This window comes from Salvelinus alpinus, chromosome 6 (assembly GCF_045679555.1).
Source record: "Salvelinus alpinus chromosome 6, SLU_Salpinus.1, whole genome shotgun sequence".
In the NCBI taxonomy this organism is placed as follows: Eukaryota; Metazoa; Chordata; class Actinopteri; order Salmoniformes; family Salmonidae; genus Salvelinus; species Salvelinus alpinus.
The window spans coordinates 85,761,366-85,779,721 of NC_092091.1; the positions used below are offsets into that span (position 1 = coordinate 85,761,366).

General features: G+C 37.0%; 1 protein-coding gene and 1 long non-coding RNA gene across 3 annotated transcripts; both read right to left on the bottom strand.

Annotated features, from left to right (window-relative positions):
• Positions 1 to 2,391: 2,391 nt before the first annotated feature.
• Positions 2,392 to 10,532, bottom strand: LOC139577763 (uncharacterized). The gene is made up of 2 exons (XR_011675397.1): positions 8,614 to 10,532; positions 2,392 to 7,802 (listed from the first exon to the last, which is right to left on the bottom strand). It is a non-coding gene; the product is annotated as an uncharacterized lncRNA (long non-coding RNA).
• A 3,515-nt stretch (positions 10,533 to 14,047) lies between these two features.
• LOC139577730 (uncharacterized protein DDB_G0292186-like) lies at positions 14,048 to 17,198 on the bottom strand. 2 transcript variants are annotated; one of them, XM_071404920.1, is made up of 2 exons: positions 16,808 to 17,198; positions 14,048 to 15,007 (listed from the first exon to the last, which is right to left on the bottom strand). In XM_071404920.1, the coding sequence occupies exon 2, from the start codon at positions 14,991 to 14,993 to the stop codon at positions 14,151 to 14,153; it is 843 nt and encodes a 280-aa protein (XP_071261021.1). In that variant the 5' UTR covers positions 14,994 to 15,007; positions 16,808 to 17,198; the 3' UTR covers positions 14,048 to 14,150. The 2 variants fall into 2 exon arrangements, with proteins under 2 accessions (XP_071261021.1, XP_071261020.1); XM_071404919.1 differs by lacking the exon at positions 16,808 to 17,198 and adding an exon at positions 15,893 to 16,008.
• Between the last annotated feature and the right edge of the window lie 1,158 nt (positions 17,199 to 18,356).

Here is an 18,356-nt window from a genome sequence, read left to right on the forward strand (position 1 = left end):
AGACATTAACACTTGGTAGAATATATAACTTACACATCCATGGTGGAGACATTAACACTTGGTAGAATATATAACTTACACATCCATGGTGGTGACATTAACACTTGGTAGAATATATAACTTACACATCCATGGTGGAGACATTAACACTTGGTAGAATATATAACTTAAACATCCATGGTGGTGACATTAACACTTGGTAGAATATATAACTTACACATCCATGGTGGAGACATTAACACTTGGTAGAATATATAACTTACACATCCATGGTGGAGACATTAACACTTGGTAGAATATATAACTTACACATCCATGGTGGAGACATTAACACTTGGTAGAATATATAACTTCTACATCCATGGTGGTGACATTAACACTTGGTAGAATATATAACTTAAACATCCATGGTGGTGACATTAACACTTGGTAGAATATATAACTTAAACATCCATGGTGGAGACATTAACACTTGGTAGAATATATAACTTAAACATCCATGGTGGTGACATTAACACTTGGTAGAATATATAACTTAAACATCCATGGTGGTGACATTAACACTTGGTAGAATATATAACTTACACATCCATGGTGGAGACATTAACACTTGGTAGAATATATAACTTACACATCCATGGTGGAGACATTAACACTTGGTAGAATATATAACTTACACATCCATGGTGGTGACATTAACACTTGGTAGAATATATAACTTACACATCCATGGTGGAGACATTAACACTTGGTAGAATATATAACTTACACATCCATGGTGGAGACATTAACACTTGGTAGAATATATAACTTACACATCCATGGTGGAGACATTAACACTTGGTAGAATATATAACTTACACATCCATGGTGGTGACATTAACACTTGGTAGAATATATAACTTACACATCCATGGTGGTGACATTAACACTTGGTAGAATATATAACTTAAACATCCATGGTGGTGACATTAACACTTGGTAGAATATATAACTTACACATCCATGGTGGAGACATTAACACTTGGTAGACTATATAACTTAAACATCCATGGTGGAGACATTAACACTTGGTAGAATATATAACTTACACATCCATGGTGGTGACATTAACACTTGGTAGAATATATAACTTACACATCCATGGTGGTGACATTAACACTTGGTAGAATATATAACTTAAACATCCATGGTGGAGACATTAACACTTGGTAGAATATATAACTTAAACATCCATGGTGGTGACATTAACACTTGGTAGACTATATAACTTAAACATCCATGGTGGAGACATTAACACTTGGTAGAATATATAACTTACACATCCATGGTGGTGACATTAACACTTGGTAGAATATATAACTTACACATCCATGGTGGTGACATTAACACTTGGTAGACTATATAACTTAAACATCCATGGTGGAGACATTAACACTTGGTAGAATATATAACTTACACATCCATGGTGGTGACATTAACACTTGGTAGAATATATAACTTACACATCCATGGTGGTGACATTAACACTTGGTAGAATATATAACTTACACATCCATGGTGGTGACATTAACCCTTGGTAGACTATATAACTTAAACATCCATGGTGGAGACATTAACACTTGGTAGAATATATAACTTACACATCCATGGTGGTGACATTAACACTTGGTAGAATATATAACTTACACATCCATGGTGGTGACATTAACACTTGGTAGAATATATAACTTAAACATCCATGGTGGTGACATTAACACTTGGTAGAATATATAACTTAAACATCCATGGTGGAGACATTAACACTTGGTAGAATATATAACTTAAACATCCATGGTGGTGACATTAACACTTGGTAGACTATATAACTTAAACATCCATGGTGGTGACATTAACACTTGGTAGAATATATAACTTAAACATCCATGGTGGTGACATTAACACTTGGTAGAATATATAACTTAAACATCCATGGTGGTTACATTAACACTTGGTAGACTATATAACTTAAACATCCATGGTGGAGACATTAACACTTGGTAGAATATATAACTTAAACATCCATGGTGGTGACATTAACACTTGGTAGAATATATAACTTAAACATCCATGGTGGTGACATTAACACTTGGTAGAATATATAACTTAAACATCCATGGTGGTGACATTAACACTTGGTAGGCTATATAACTTAAACATCCATGGTGGAGACATTAACACTTGGTAGAATATATAACTTAAACATCCATGGTGGTGACATTAACACTTGGTAGACTATATAACTTAAACCTCCATGGTGGAGACATTAACACTTGGTAGAATATATAACTTAAACATCCATGGTGGTGACATTAACACTTGGTAGACTATATAACTTAAACATCCATGGTGGTGACATTGACACTTGGTAGAATATATAACTTAAACATCCATGGTGGAGACATTAACACTTGGTAGACTATATAACTTAAACATCCATGGTGGTGACATTAACACTTGGTAGACTATATAACTTAAACATCCATGGTGGTGACATTAACACTTGGTAGACTATATAACTTAAACATCCATGGTGGTGACATTAATACTTGGTAGAATATATAACTTAAACATCCATGGTGGTGACATTAACACTTGGTAGAATATATAACTTAAACATCCATGGTGGTGACATTAACACTTGGTAGAATATATAACTTAAACATCCATGGTGGTGACATTAACACTTGGTAGAATATATACCTTAAACATCCATGGTGGTGACATTAACACTTGGTAGAATATATAACTTAAACATCCATGGTGGTGACATTAACACTTGGTAGAATATATAACTTAAACATCCATGGTGGTGACATTAACACTTGGTAGAATATATAACTTAAACATCCATGGTGGTGACATTAACACTTGGTAGACTATATAACTTAAACATCCATGGTGGTGACATTAACACTTGGTAGAATATATAACTTAAACATCCATGGTGGTGACATTAACACTTGGTAGGCTATATAACTTAAACATCCATGGTGGAGACATTAACACTTGGTAGAATATATAACTTAAACATCCATGGTGGTGACATTAACACTTGGTAGACTATATAACTTAAACCTCCATGGTGGAGACATTAACACTTGGTAGAATATATAACTTAAACATCCATGGTGGTGACATTAACACTTGGTAGACTATATAACTTAAACATCCATGGTGGTGACATTGACACTTGGTAGAATATATAACTTAAACATCCATGGTGGAGACATTAACACTTGGTAGACTATATAACTTAAACATCCATGGTGGTGACATTAACACTTGGTAGACTATATAACTTAAACATCCATGGTGGTGACATTAACACTTGGTAGACTATATAACTTAAACATCCATGGTGGTGACATTAATACTTGGTAGAATATATAACTTAAACATCCATGGTGGTGACATTAACACTTGGTAGAATATATAACTTAAACATCCATGGTGGTGACATTAACACTTGGTAGAATATATAACTTAAACATCCATGGTGGTGACATTAACACTTGGTAGAATATATACCTTAAACATCCATGGTGGTGACATTAACACTTGGTAGAATATATAACTTAAACATCCATGGTGGTGACATTAACACTTGGTAGAATATATAACTTAAACATCCATGGTGGTGACATTAACACTTGGTAGAATATATAACTTAAACATCCATGGTGGTGACATTAACACTTGGTAGACTATATAACTTAAACATCCATGGTGGTGACATTAACACTTGGTAGACTATATAACTTAAACAATCATGGTGGTGACATTAACACTTGGTAGACTATATAACTTAAACATCCATGGTGGTGACATTAACACTTGGTAGAATATATAACTTAAACATCCATGGTGGTGACATTAACACTTGGTAGAATATATAACTTAAACATCCATGGTGGTGACATTAACACTTGGTAGAATATATAACTTAAACATCCATGGTGGTGACATTAACACTTGGTAGAATATATAACTTAAACATCCATGGTGGTGACATTAACACTTGGTAGAATATATACCTTAAACATCCATGGTGGTGACATTAACACTTGGTAGAATATATAACTTAAACATCCATGGTGGTGACATTAACACTTGGTAGAATATATAACTTAAACATCCATGGTGGTGACATTAACACTTGGTAGAATATATAACTTAAACATCCATGGTGGTGACATTAACACTTGGTAGACTATATAACTTAAACATCCATGGTGGTGACATTAACACTTGGTAGACTATATAACTTAAACAATCATGGTGGTGACATTAACACTTGGTAGACTATATAACTTAAACATCCATGGTGGTGACATTAACACTTGGTAGAATATATAACTTAAACATCCATGGTGGTGACATTAACACTTGGTAGAATATATAACTTAAACATCCATCATGGTGACATTAACACTTGGTAGAATATATAACTTAAACATCCATGGTGGAGACATTAACACTTGGTAGAATATATAACTTAAACATCCATGGTGGTGACATTAACACTTGGTAGAATATATACCTTAAACATCCATGGTGGTGACATTAACACTTGGTAGAATATATAACTTAAACATCCATGGTGGTGACATTAACACTTGGTAGAATATATACCTTAAACATCCATGGTGGTGACATTAACACTTGGTAGAATATATAACTTAAACATCCATGGTGGTGACATTAACACTTGGTAGAATATATAACTTAAACATCCATGGTGGTGACATTAACACTTGGTAGACTATATAACTTAAACATCCATGGTGGTGACATTGACACTTGGTAGAATATATAACTTAAACATCCATGGTGGTGACATTAACACTTGGTAGACTATATAACTTAAACATCCATGGTGGTGACATTAACACTTGGTAGAATATATAACTTAAACATCCATGGTGGTGACATTAACACTTGGTAGACTATATAACTTAAACATCCATGGTGGTGACATTGACACTTGGTAGAATATATAACTTAAACATCCATGGTGATGACATTAACACTTGGTAGAATATATAACTTAAACATCCATGGTGGTGACATTAACACTTGGTAGAATATATAACTTAAACATCCATGGTGGTGACATTAACACTTGGTAGAATATATAACTTAAACATCCATGGTGGTGACATTAACACTTGGTAGAATATATAACTTAAACATCCATGGTGGTGACATTAACACTTGGTAGAATATATAACTTAAACATCCATGGTGGTGACATTAACACTTGGTAGAATATATAACTTAAACATCCATGGTGGTGACATTAACACTTGGTAGAATATATAACTTAAACATCCATGGTGGTGACATTAACACTTGGTAGAATATATAACTTAAACATCCATGGTGGTGACATTAACACTTGGTAGAATATATAACTTAAACATCCATGGTGGTGACATTAACACTTGGTAGAATATATAACTTAAACATCCATGGTGGTGACATTAACACTTGGTAGAATATATAACTTAAACATCCATCATGGTGACATTAACACTTGGTAGAATATATAACTTAAACATCCATGGTGGTGACATTAACACTTGGTAGAATATATAACTTAAACATCCATGGTGGTGACATTAACACTTGGTAGAATATATAACTTAAACATCCATGGTGGTGACATTAACACTTGGTAGACTATATAACTTAAACATCCATGGTGGTGACATTAACACTTGGTAGACTATATAACTTAAACATCCATGGTGGTGACATTAACACTTGGTAGAATATATAACTTAAACATCCATGGTGGTGACATTAACACTTGGTAGACTATATAACTTAAACATCCATGGTGGTGACATTAACACTTGGTAGAATATATAACTTAAACATCCATGGTGGTGACATTAACACTTGGTAGACTATATAACTTAAACATCCATGGTGGTGACATTAACACTTGGTAGACTATATAACTTAAACATCCATGGTGGTGACATTAACACTTGGTAGAATATATAACTTAAACATCCATGGTGGTGACATTAACACTTGGTAGACTATATAACTTAAACATCCATGGTGGTGACATTAACACTTGGTAGACTATATAACTTAAACATCCATGGTGGTGACATTAACACTTGGTAGAATATATAACTTAAACATCCATGGTGGTGACATTAACACTTGGTAGAATATATAACTTAAACATCCATGGTGGTGACATTAATACTTGGTAGAATATATAACTTAAACATCCATGGTGGTGACATTAACACTTGGTAGAATATATAACTTAAACATCCATGGTGGTGACATTAACACTTGGTAGACTATATAACTTAAACATCCATGGTGGTGACATTAACACTTGGTAGACTATATAACTTAAACATCCATGGTGGTGACATTAACACTTGGTAGAATATATAACTTAAACATCCATGGTGGTGACATTAACACTTGGTAGAATATATAACTTAAACATCCATGGTGGTGACATTAACACTTGGTAGAATATATAACTTAAACATCCATGGTGGTGACATTAACACTTGGTAGAATATATAACTTAAACAATCATGGTGGTGACATTAACACTTGGTAGAATATATAACTTAAACATCCATGGTGGTGACATTAACACTTGGTAGAATATATAACTTAAACATCCATGGTGGTGACATTAACACTTGGTAGAATATATAACTTAAACATCCATGGTGGTGACATTAACACTTGGTAGACTATATAACTTAAACATCCATGGTGGTGACATTAACACTTGGTAGACTATATAACTTAAACATCCATGGTGGTGACATTAACACTTGGTAGAATATATAACTTAAACATCCATGGTGGTGACATTAACACTTGGTAGACTATATAACTTAAACATCCATGGTGGTGACATTAACACTTGGTAGACTATATAACTTAAACATCCATGGTGGTGACATTAACACTTGGTAGACTATATAACTTAAACATCCATGGTGGTGACATTAACACTTGGTAGACTATATAACTTAAACATCCATGGTGGTGACATTAACACTTGGTAGAATATATAACTTAAACAATCATGGTGGTGACATTAACACTTGGTAGAATATATAACTTAAACATCCATGGTGGAGACATTAACACTTGGTAGACTATATAACTTAAACATCCATGGTGGTGACATTAACACTTGGTAGACTATATAACTTAAACATCCATGGTGGTGACATTAACACTTGGTAGACTATATAACTTAAACATCCATGGTGGTGACATTAACACTTGGTAGAATATATAACTTAAACAATCATGGTGGTGACATTAACACTTGGTAGAATATATAACTTAAACATCCATGGTGGAGACATTAACACTTGGTAGAATATATAACTTAAACATCCATGGTGGTGACATTAACACTTGGTAGAATATATAACTTAAACATCCATGGTGGAGACATTAACACTTGGTAGAATATATAACTTAAACATCCATGGTGGTGACATTAACACTTGGTAGAATATATAACTTAAACATCCATGGTGGTGACATTAACACTTGGTAGAATATATAACTTAAACATCCATGGTGGTGACATTAACACTTGGTAGAATATATAACTTAAACATCCATGGTGGAGACATTAACACTTGGTAGAATATATAACTTAAACATCCATGGTGGTGACATTAACACTTGGTAGACTATATAACTTAAACATCCATGGTGGTGACATTAACACTTGGTAGACTATATAACTTAAACCTCCATGGTGGTGACATTAATACTTGGTAGAATATATAACTTAAACATCCATGGTGGTGACATTAACACTTGGTAGACTATATAACTTAAACATCCATGGTGGTGACATTAATACTTGGTAGAATATATAACTTAAACATCCATGGTGGTGACATTAACACTTGGTAGAATATATAACTTAAACATCCATGGTGGTGATGTCGGGGCAGGTTCCTTGTTCCTTGTCAATCATTTGCTTATTGGTGAAATCAGTAATCAGACATTATCTTTAAGTAAATCAATCATTCATTTATTAATGCAATTTCAGACAGAAGTTGACAACGGGAACACAGCATGTATGTTTCAGGGTAAGTTCTGCACCCCACCTCAGGACACAGCTGATTATATACATGTGATCACTCCCTAGTGGTATGATCACCTACGTCAATGTATGTGTGTATCAATAAGCTGAGGTTACCTTATAAGACAACCTAGTTCAGTAACATCTCTGAATTCATTAGCATTGTCCACTGTCACACAAGATCAACATGTCAAAACCAGACAGTGGTTACTTCTCTTTGTCTAGTTTCAGTCTGACTCAGACCCAGCCTGTAAGCACACACTCACAACAGCCAGGGCTTAACCACAAAGACTAATATAGATGCTTGTACAACGTATAGTGGCAGAGTTTAGACACATAGCAACAGTATCTATTATAAGGCCTGCAGCAAAAGATATGAATCCTAAGGTCCCCTTAATCAATAATGGGGAGGGTCTTTGGGACCCACCCCCTGCAGTGACATTAACACTTGGTAGAATATATACCTTAAACCTCCATGGTGGTGACATTAACACTTGGTAGACTATATAACTTAAACATCCATGGTGGTGACATTAACACTTGGTAGAATATATAACTTAAACCTCCATGGTGGTGACATTAACACTTGGTAGAATATATAACTTAAACCTCCATGGTGGTGACATTAACACTTGGTAGACTATATAACTTAAACATCCATGGTGGTGACATTAACACTTGGTAGAATATATAACTTAAACCTCCATGGTGGTGACATTAACACTTGGTAGACTATATAACTTAAACATCCATGGTGGTGACATTAACACTTGGTAGAATATATAACTTAAACCTCCATGGTGGTGACATTAACACTTGGTAGACTATATAACTTAAACATCCATGGTGGTGACATTAACACTTGGTAGACTATATACAGTGGGGCAAAAAAGTATTTAGTCAGCCACCAATTGTGCAAGTTCTCCCACTTAAAAAGATGAGAGAGGCCTGTAATTTTCATCATAGGTACACTTCAACTATGACAGACAAAATGAGAAAAAAAATCCAGAAAATCACATTGTAGGATTTTTAATGAATTTATTTGAAAATTATGGTGGAAAATAAGTATTTGGTCACCTACAAACAAGCAAGATTTCTGGCTCTCACAGACCTGTAACTTCTTCTTTAAGAGGCTCCTCTGTCCTCCACTCCTTACCTGTATTAATGGCACCTGTTTGAACTTGTTATCAGTATAAAAGACACCTGTCCACAACCTCAAACAGTCACACTCCAAACTCCACTATGGCCAAGACCAAAGAGCTATCAAAGGACACCAGAAACAAAATTGTAGACCTGCACCAGGCTGGGAAGACTGAATCTGCAATAGGTAAGCAGCTTGGTTTGAAGAAATCAACTGTGGGAGCAATTATTAGGAAATGGAAGACATACAAGACCACTGATAATCTCCCTCGATCTGGGGCTCCACGCAAGATCTCACCCCGTGGGGTCAAAATGATCACAAGAACGGTGAGCAAAAATCCCAGAACCACACGGGGGGACCTAGTGAATGACCTGCAGAGAGCTGGGACCAAAGTAACAAAGCCTACCATCAGTAACACACTACGCCGCCAGGGACTCAAATCCTGCAGTGCCAGACGTGTCCCCCTGCTTAAGCCAGTACATGTCCAGGCCCGTCTGAAGTTTGCTAGAGAGCATTTGGATGATCCAGAAGAAGATTGGGAGAATGTCATATGGTCAGATGAAACCAAAATATAACTTTTTGGTAAAAACTCAACTCGTCGTGTTTGGAGGACAAAGAATGCTGAGTTGCATCCAAAGAACACCATACCTACTGTGAAGCATGGGGGTGGAAACATCATGCTTTGGGGCTGTTTTTCTGCAAAGGGACCAGGACGACTGATCCGTGTAAAGGACAGAATGAATGGGGCCATGTATCGTGAGATTTTGAGTGAAAACCTCCTTCCATCAGCAAGGGCATTGAAGATGAAACGTGGCTGGGTCTTTCAGCATGACAATGATCCCAAACACACCGCCCGGGCAACGGAGTGGCTTCGTAAGAAGCATTTCAAGGTCCTGGAGTGGCCTAGCCAGTCTCCAGATCTCAACCCCATAGAAAATCTTTGGAGGGAGTTGAAAGTCCGTGTTGCCCAGCAACAGCCCCAAAACATCACTGTTCTAGAGGAGATCTGCATGGAGGAATGGGCCAAAATACCAGCAACAGTGTGTGAAAACCTTGTGAAGACTTACAGAAAACGTTTGACCTCTGTCATTGCCAACAAAGGGTATATAACAAAGTATTGAGATAAACTTTTGTTATTGACCAAATACTTATTTTCCACCATAATTTGCAAATAAATTCATAAAAAATCCTACAATGTGATTTTCTGGAGAAAAAAAATCTCATTTTTTCTGGCATAGTTGAAGTGTACCTATGATGAAAATTACAGGCCTCTCTCATCTTTTTAAGTGGGAGAACTTGCACAATTGGTGGCTGACTAAATACCTTTTTTGCCCCACTGTAACTTAAACATCCATGGTGGTGACATTAACACTTGGTAGACTATATAACTTCTACATCCATGGTGGTGACATTAACACTTGGTAGAATATATAACTTAAACATCCATGGTGGTGACATTAACCCTTGGTAGACTATATAACTTAAACATCCATGGTGGTGACATTAACACTTGGTAGAATATATAACTTAAACAATCATGGTGGTGACATTGACACTTGGTAGACTATATAACTTAAACATCCATGGTGGTGACATTAACACTTGGTAGACTATATAACTTAAACATCCATGGTGGTGACATTAACACTTGGTAGAATATATAACTTAAACATCCATGGTGGTGACATTAACACTTGGTAGACTATATAACTTAAACATCCATGGTGGTGACATTAACACTTGGTAGACTATATAACTTAAACATCCATGGTGGTGACATTAACCCTTGGTAGACTATATAACCTAAACATCCATGGTGGTGACATTAACACTTGGTAGAATATATAACTTAAACATCCATGGTGGTGACATTAACACTTGGTAGACTATATAACTTAAACATCCATGGTGGTGACATTAACACTTGGTAGAATATATAACTTAAACATCCGTGGTGGTGACATTAACACTTGGTAGAATATATAACTTAAACATCCATGGTGGTGACATTAACACTTGGTAGAATATATAACTTAAACAATCATGGTGGTGACATTGACACTTGGTAGACTATATAACTTAAACATCCATGGTGGTGACATTAACACTTGGTAGACTATATAACTTAAACATCCATGGTGGTGACATTAACACTTGGTAGACTATATAACTTAAACATCCATGGTGGTGACATTAACACTTGGTAGACTATATAACTTAAACATCCATGGTGGTGACATTAACACTTGGTAGAATATATAACTTAAACATCCATGGTGGTGACATTAACACTTGGTAGAATATATAACTTAAACATCCATGGTGGAGACATTAACACTTGGTAGACTATATAACTTAAACATCCATGGTGGTGACATTAACACTTGGTAGACTATATAACTTAAACATCCATGGTGGTGACATTAACACTTGGTAGAATATATAACTTAAACATCCATGGTGGTGATGTCGGGGCAGGTTCCTTGTTCCTTGTCAATCATTTGCTTATTGGTGAAATCAGTAATCAGACATTATCTTTAAGTAAATAAATCATTCATTTATTAATGCAATTGCAGACAGAAGTTGACAAAGGAAACACATCATGTATGTTTCAGAGTAAGTTCTGCACCCCACCTCAGGGCACAGCTGATTATATACATGTGATCACTCTTTAGTGGTATGATCACCTACGTCAATGTGTGTGTGTATCAATAAGATGAGGTTACCTTATAAGACAACCTAGTACAGTAGCTTCTCTGAATTCATTAGCATTGTCCACTGTCACACAAGATCAACATGTCAAAACCAGACAGTGGTTACTTCTCTTTATCTAGTTTCAGTCTGACTCAGACCCAGCCTGCAAGCACACACTCACAACAGCCAGAGCTTAACCACAAAGACTAATATAGATGCTTGTACAACGAAGAGTGGCAGAGTTTAGACACATAGCAACAGTATCTATTATAAGGCCTGCAGCAAAACATATGAATCTTAAAGTCCCTTAATTAACAATGAGGAGGGTCTCTGGAACTCACCCCCTACAGTGACATTAACACTTGGTAGAATATATAACTTAAACATCCATGGTGGTGACATTAACACTTGGTAGACTATATAACTTAAACATCCATGGTGGTGACATTAACCCTTGGTAGACTATATAACTTAAACATCCATGGTGGTGACATTAACACTTGGTAGAATATATAACTTAAACATCCATGGTGGTGACATTAACACTTGGTAGACTATATAACTTAAACATCCATGGTGGTGACATTAACACTTGGTAGAATATATAACTTAAACATCCATGGTGGTGACATTAACACTTGGTAGAATATATAACTTAAACATCCATGGTGGAGACATTAACACTTGGTAGACTATATAACTTAAACATCCATGGTGGTGACATTAACACTTGGTAGACTATATAACTTAAACCTCCATGGTGGTGACATTAACACTTGGTAGAATATATAACTTAAACATCCATGGTGGTGACATTAACACTTGGTAGAATATATAACTTAAACATCCATGGTGGTGACATTAACACTTGGTAGACTATATAACTTAAACATCCATGGTGGTGACATTAACACTTGGTAGACTATATAACTTAAACATCCATGGTGGTGACATTAACACTTGGTAGAATATATAACTTAAACATCCATGGTGGTGACATTAACACTTGGTAGAATATATAACTTAAACAATCATGGTGGTGACATTAACACTTGGTAGAATATATAACTTAAACATCCATGGTGGTGACATTAACACTTGGTAGACTATATAACTTAAACATCCATGGTGGTGACATTAACACTTGGTAGACTATATAACTTAAACAATCATGGTGGTGACATTAACACTTGGTAGAATATATAACTTAAACATCCATGGTGGTGACATTAACACTTGGTAGAATATATAACTTAAACATATTGGTTGTTCCTGTTGGGTAGCAACTTCACCTGCTTGTTGTTGTTGTCATGGTTATTCCTGTTGGGTAGCAACTTCACAAGCTTGTTGTTGTTGTTGTTGTCATGGTAGTTCCTGTTGGGAAGCAACTTCACCAGCTTGTTGTTGTTGTTGTTGTCATGGTAGTTTCTGTTGGGAAGCAACTTCACCAGCTTGTTGTTGTTGTTGTTGTCATGGTAGTTTCTGTTGGGAAGCAACTTCACCAGCTTGTTGTTGTTGTTGTTGTCATGGTAGTTCCTGTTGGGAAGCAACTTCACCAGCTTGTTGTTGTTGTTGTTGTCATGGTTATTCCTGTTGGGTAGCAACTTCACCAGCTTGTTGTTGTTGTTGTTGTCATGGTAGTTCCTGTTGGGAAGCAACTTCACCAGCTTGTTGTTGTTGTTGTTGTCATGGTTATTCCTGTTGGGTAGCAACTTCACCAGCTTGTTGTTGTTGTTGTTGTCATGGTAGTTCCTGTTGGGTAGCAACTTCACCAGCTTGTTGTTGTTGTCATGGTTATTCCTGTTGGGAAGCAACTTCACCAGCTTGTTGTTGTTGTTGTTGTCATGGTTGTTCCTGTTGGGAAGCAACTTCACCAGCTTGTTGTTGTTGTTGTTGTCATGGTTATTCCTGTTGGGTAGCAACTTCACCAGCTTGTTGTTGTTGTTGTTGTCATGGTAGTTCCTGTTGGGAAGCAACTTCACCAGCTTGTTGTTGTTGTTGTTGTCATGGTTATTCCTGTTGGGTAGCAACTTCACCAGCTTGTTGTTGTTGTTGTTGTCATGGTAGTTCCTGTTGGGTAGCAACTTCACCAGCTTGTTGTTGTTGTCATGGTTATTCCTGTTGGGTAGCAACTTCACCAGCTTGTTGTTGTTGTTGTTGTCATGGTTATTCCTGTTGGGTAGCAACTTCACCAAGCTTGTTGTTGTTGTCATGGTAGTTCCTGTTGGGAAGCAACTTCACCAGCTTGTTGTTGTTGTTGTTGTCATGGTTATTCCTGTTGGGTAGCAACTTCACCAGCTTGTTGTTGTTGTTGTTGTCATGGTTATTCCTGTTGGGTAGCAACTTCACCAGCTTGTTGTTGTTGTTGTTGTCATGGTTATTCCTGTTGGGTAGCAACTTCACCAGCTTGTTGTTGTTGTTGTTGTCATGGTAGTTCCTGTTGGGAAGCAACTTCACCAGCTTGTTGTTGTTCTTGTCATGGTTATTCCTGTTGGGTAGCAACTTCACCAGCTTGTTGTTGTTGTTGTTGTCATGGTTGTTCCTGTTGGGTAGCAACTTCACCAGCTTGTTGTTGTTGTTGTCATGGTTGTTCCTGTTGGGTAGCAACTTCACCAGCTTGTTGTTGTTGTTGTCATGGTTGTTCCTGTTGGGTAGCAACTTCACCAGCTTGTTGTTGTCATTGTTGTTGTCATGGTAGTTCCTGTTGGGTAGCAACTTCACCAGCTTGTTGTTGTTGTTGTCGTCACGGTTGTTGCTGTTGGGTAGCAACTTCATCAGCTTGTTGTTGTTGTTGTCATGGTTGTTCCTGTTGGGAAGCAACTTCACCAGCTTGTTGTTGTCGTTGTTGTTGTCATGGTTGTTGCTGTTGGGTAGCAACTTCATCAGCTTGTTGTTGTTGTCATGGTTGTTCCTGTTGGGTAGCAACTTCACCAGCTTGTTGTTGTTGTACATCTTCCTCTTCATCTCTTCCGGGTCCATCTTCGGCCCGAGTCCCTCCATTTTCAGCATCTTTAGTTAATTATCTGGCGGTGATGTGATCTGATTAGCGGCTGTCTGTCAACCAATAGCCTACTATGCTGTGTTATTAGCTAGAGCTAGACAGTCTGAGTACACTACATCCTGAATGGCCACGAAGATGTGTGTCTGAAATGCACCTTTAAGTTCAGTTGGAGCTGAAACGACGGACAGATATCTCGATTGAGGATAATGTTAATATTTAGCTACGTTATTAGCTGTTATGTGTTTTGTTTTGCACGCAGGGTATGGCTAAATGGGGTGTGTAGAAATACAGCTAAACCTAGGGTATGGCTAAATGGGGTGTGTAGAAATACAGCTAAACCTAGGGTATGGCTAAATGGGATGTGTAGAAATACAGCTAAACCTAGGGTATGGCTAAATGGGGTGTGTAGAAATACAGCTAAACCTAGGGTATGGCTAAATGGGGTGTGTAGAATCCCTCCACCAGTTGAAGCTAATTTACTAATTTACTGTACTATAAACTCTAAAGTACTATTTGGAGAACAGCAAAAACGAACAGAAATGCCCCCAGACATTAACTATTTAACTGTACTAGAATGCTTAAAAGGTCACAATATGTTTTATATCGGTTATCGGTATGGTTTCTTTTTGGCAAGGAAAATATTGGATATCTGTATCGGCCAAAAATGTAATATCGGTGCATCCCTAATAATAAGGTTGGTAACAAGATGGAACATCGTTGTGGAAATCTGTTGCAGCTCAAGTCGACTACAAAATCCACAATGCAATGCTCTCTGTATGGGCTGGCTGGTAGCTAAACGTATCTACACACAATAATACCAAAGACAATATCAGCATGTGAAGTAGCTAACTAGCTGTTAAATCACCTAAACAAACTGCACTATCAATTTAGGAGTCTACAATCTCACCATATTCAACCTGCAGATCGATGTGTCTCACAGAGTGGAATCTAACATTCACAACTTCAGAAATAATTTTGCGGAGATGGGAAACGTTGCCATTGCTACTTCAAAAGGCGGCGCGGTGCATTCTGGGTGATTGAGGGACAAGGAGAGGCTTTCAAGGTTTGAATAGGAGTCTGTTGGGCTCTAGATTAAAAACCCAACATGAGCATGAATTTTGTCAAAAAGAAGTACAACATTAAAGATATTTTCCGAGATGTGAGATAATTAACTTGGCAGATTAATAGGCAGTTTCTTGACATAAAGTACACTGACTGAGAAGATATTACGTTACGATTGGTTTAGCAACCGCGTGACGCGGCATGACAACGTGAACGTGATTGGTCGACAGTCCGCTGGGTGGGGCGTTATACAGGCACGCAGATCTTTAGAAATTGGAGGCTCATTTGTAAATTGAAAAACGTTGCCGACCCCCTGCTATAATGTATATGAAGTCACCTGTCTTGTTTTGCACGCTTTGTACAAAATAATAAAATGCAGTACTACAGGATATTTCTTAACGTATCTCTTTATTAGCTAGCTACAACTAGCATGTTCACGTATCTCCAACCATGATCAACTGACCATGACCTAACCATCTGGGTGGTCTTAACCAATCATAGCACAGTATGATACGGCGGTAAAATGCTGTAATTCAGTATGTTTAGACATATGAATATTACATTTTGCTCATCAAAGGTGTAACAAAGTGAAACTGTAGATCTCAAAGCCTCAGTTCCGGGAGAGTAGTGGGTGAAACCATTCACCTCAGGAAAAGGGGTGATGTAAATAAAGTTTCCTTTCATTATGTGTTACTGAATTCATAAAAATATTTGCTGCCATTGTAGTAAGGTTGGTAATACGAGAGGTCTTCGGACTTACCATTTTTGTATTATTTTCTTTGAAAGAACAACTAGTGGGTTTTGAGTGCTTCTCCCCTATTTGGGAAGTTGGTCTGCCCGCTCCTCAGTCTGAGAGAGATTCTGAGAGCAGGTTCGAGTCCTCTTCCTCTGTACATAAAAACTGTTTAAAACTGTATAACACAATAGTGGTTTTGCAAAACTGGTTCATATATCCTAAAGTCAATAGCGAATGTGGCTACGTATATGTTTATTTTGCCGTTCATGAATTGAAGACCTATTTCAGCCAGTTAACCAAGTTTTTGCTGTCTTAGCTAGCCGTGTTAATGACGAGTTAACTAGCACCGTTGGTCACTGCACTACAATGTCACGCCAGCTATTGCCAGCAGGTGATTTACTAGCAGGTGACTTATTGAAATATTAAGTGAATGTTTATTTTCTTACTACCTTAAAAGGTTTATATAAAAGGGTTGTGTAAGGAATTGTATTAGATATTGGTAACTTGTTTTAACAACTTCTCAACATTAGCTATGGTTGACACAATATACACACTCCCTCTTTCTATTGGACATATGCTGGACTCATTGGACACATGCACGACACCCACAACTTCCCTCCCCCATGACAATCACTCAGACACTCACAACTCAGGGTTGGAGCTCCAGACAACGAACAATCTCAGGAACCAATGGAACGTCGACATCAGGCCGAACAGGATTACCCACGACCCAGATCGACCAATCGGAAGGCCAGACTTCAAGATCAACCTACTTTGCTAGTTGTCTATATAATCTGTATGTACTGTGTAGAGCGCTCTCTCTTCCGGACGATTTCATACAAATCAGACAGAAAGAGCCGTGCTGCACGCTTTGCCTAATATCTTTACACTTGAATAAAACGGCCTTATTATACAATTATCCACCTCGTCCTATGTCTCCACTTGATCTCCTGTCTCAAGTAAAACGAATTATCAACAGACTTGGTAAGCAGAGGATGGTAATACACCTTTGATTTCGGTCCATAGAAAATTGATCAGACAGGAGACGCGTGGGAGAAAGATTCCAGAAGGAGAGGTGACCTTTTTTGAAGGAGAATCGCGATTCAACTCACCCAGGAAACTGATCAAAAGAGCTCGAAACTATAAGGTGAGCAGATACCTGTTTAATCAAAATCTGTATATTGTATTATAGCCAATATCTAAATTCAATGATCAGAAGTACTGTGGTGAGTGTGAATTGTTGCTAAATTTATGTGGAATTGTTTAGAATCTAAGGCATTGTGTAAAGATATTTGCGAAGTATAAAATCAAGTCGAATTAGTAATCTGGAACTAGTTGAATTATTCTTCAACTAGGAGTATCGGGGATAAATCTAAGCTTGAGGCTGTTCAAGTCGAATTAGTAATCTGGAACTAGTTGAATTGTTCTTCAACTAGGAGTATCGGGGATAAATCTAAGCTTGACGCCGTTCAAGTCGTATTAGTAATCTGGGACTAGTGGACATGGCACCCCACTAGGAGCATCGGTGATAAACCTAAGCTTGATATAGGAGTAATGGTATTAAACTTGAAAC

What these genes read in the sequence shown, in the direction of transcription:
- LOC139577730 (XM_071404920.1), bottom strand. Translation starts at nt 14,993, where the DNA reads ATGCTGAAAATGGAGGGACTCGGGCCGAAGATGGACCCGGAAGAGATG.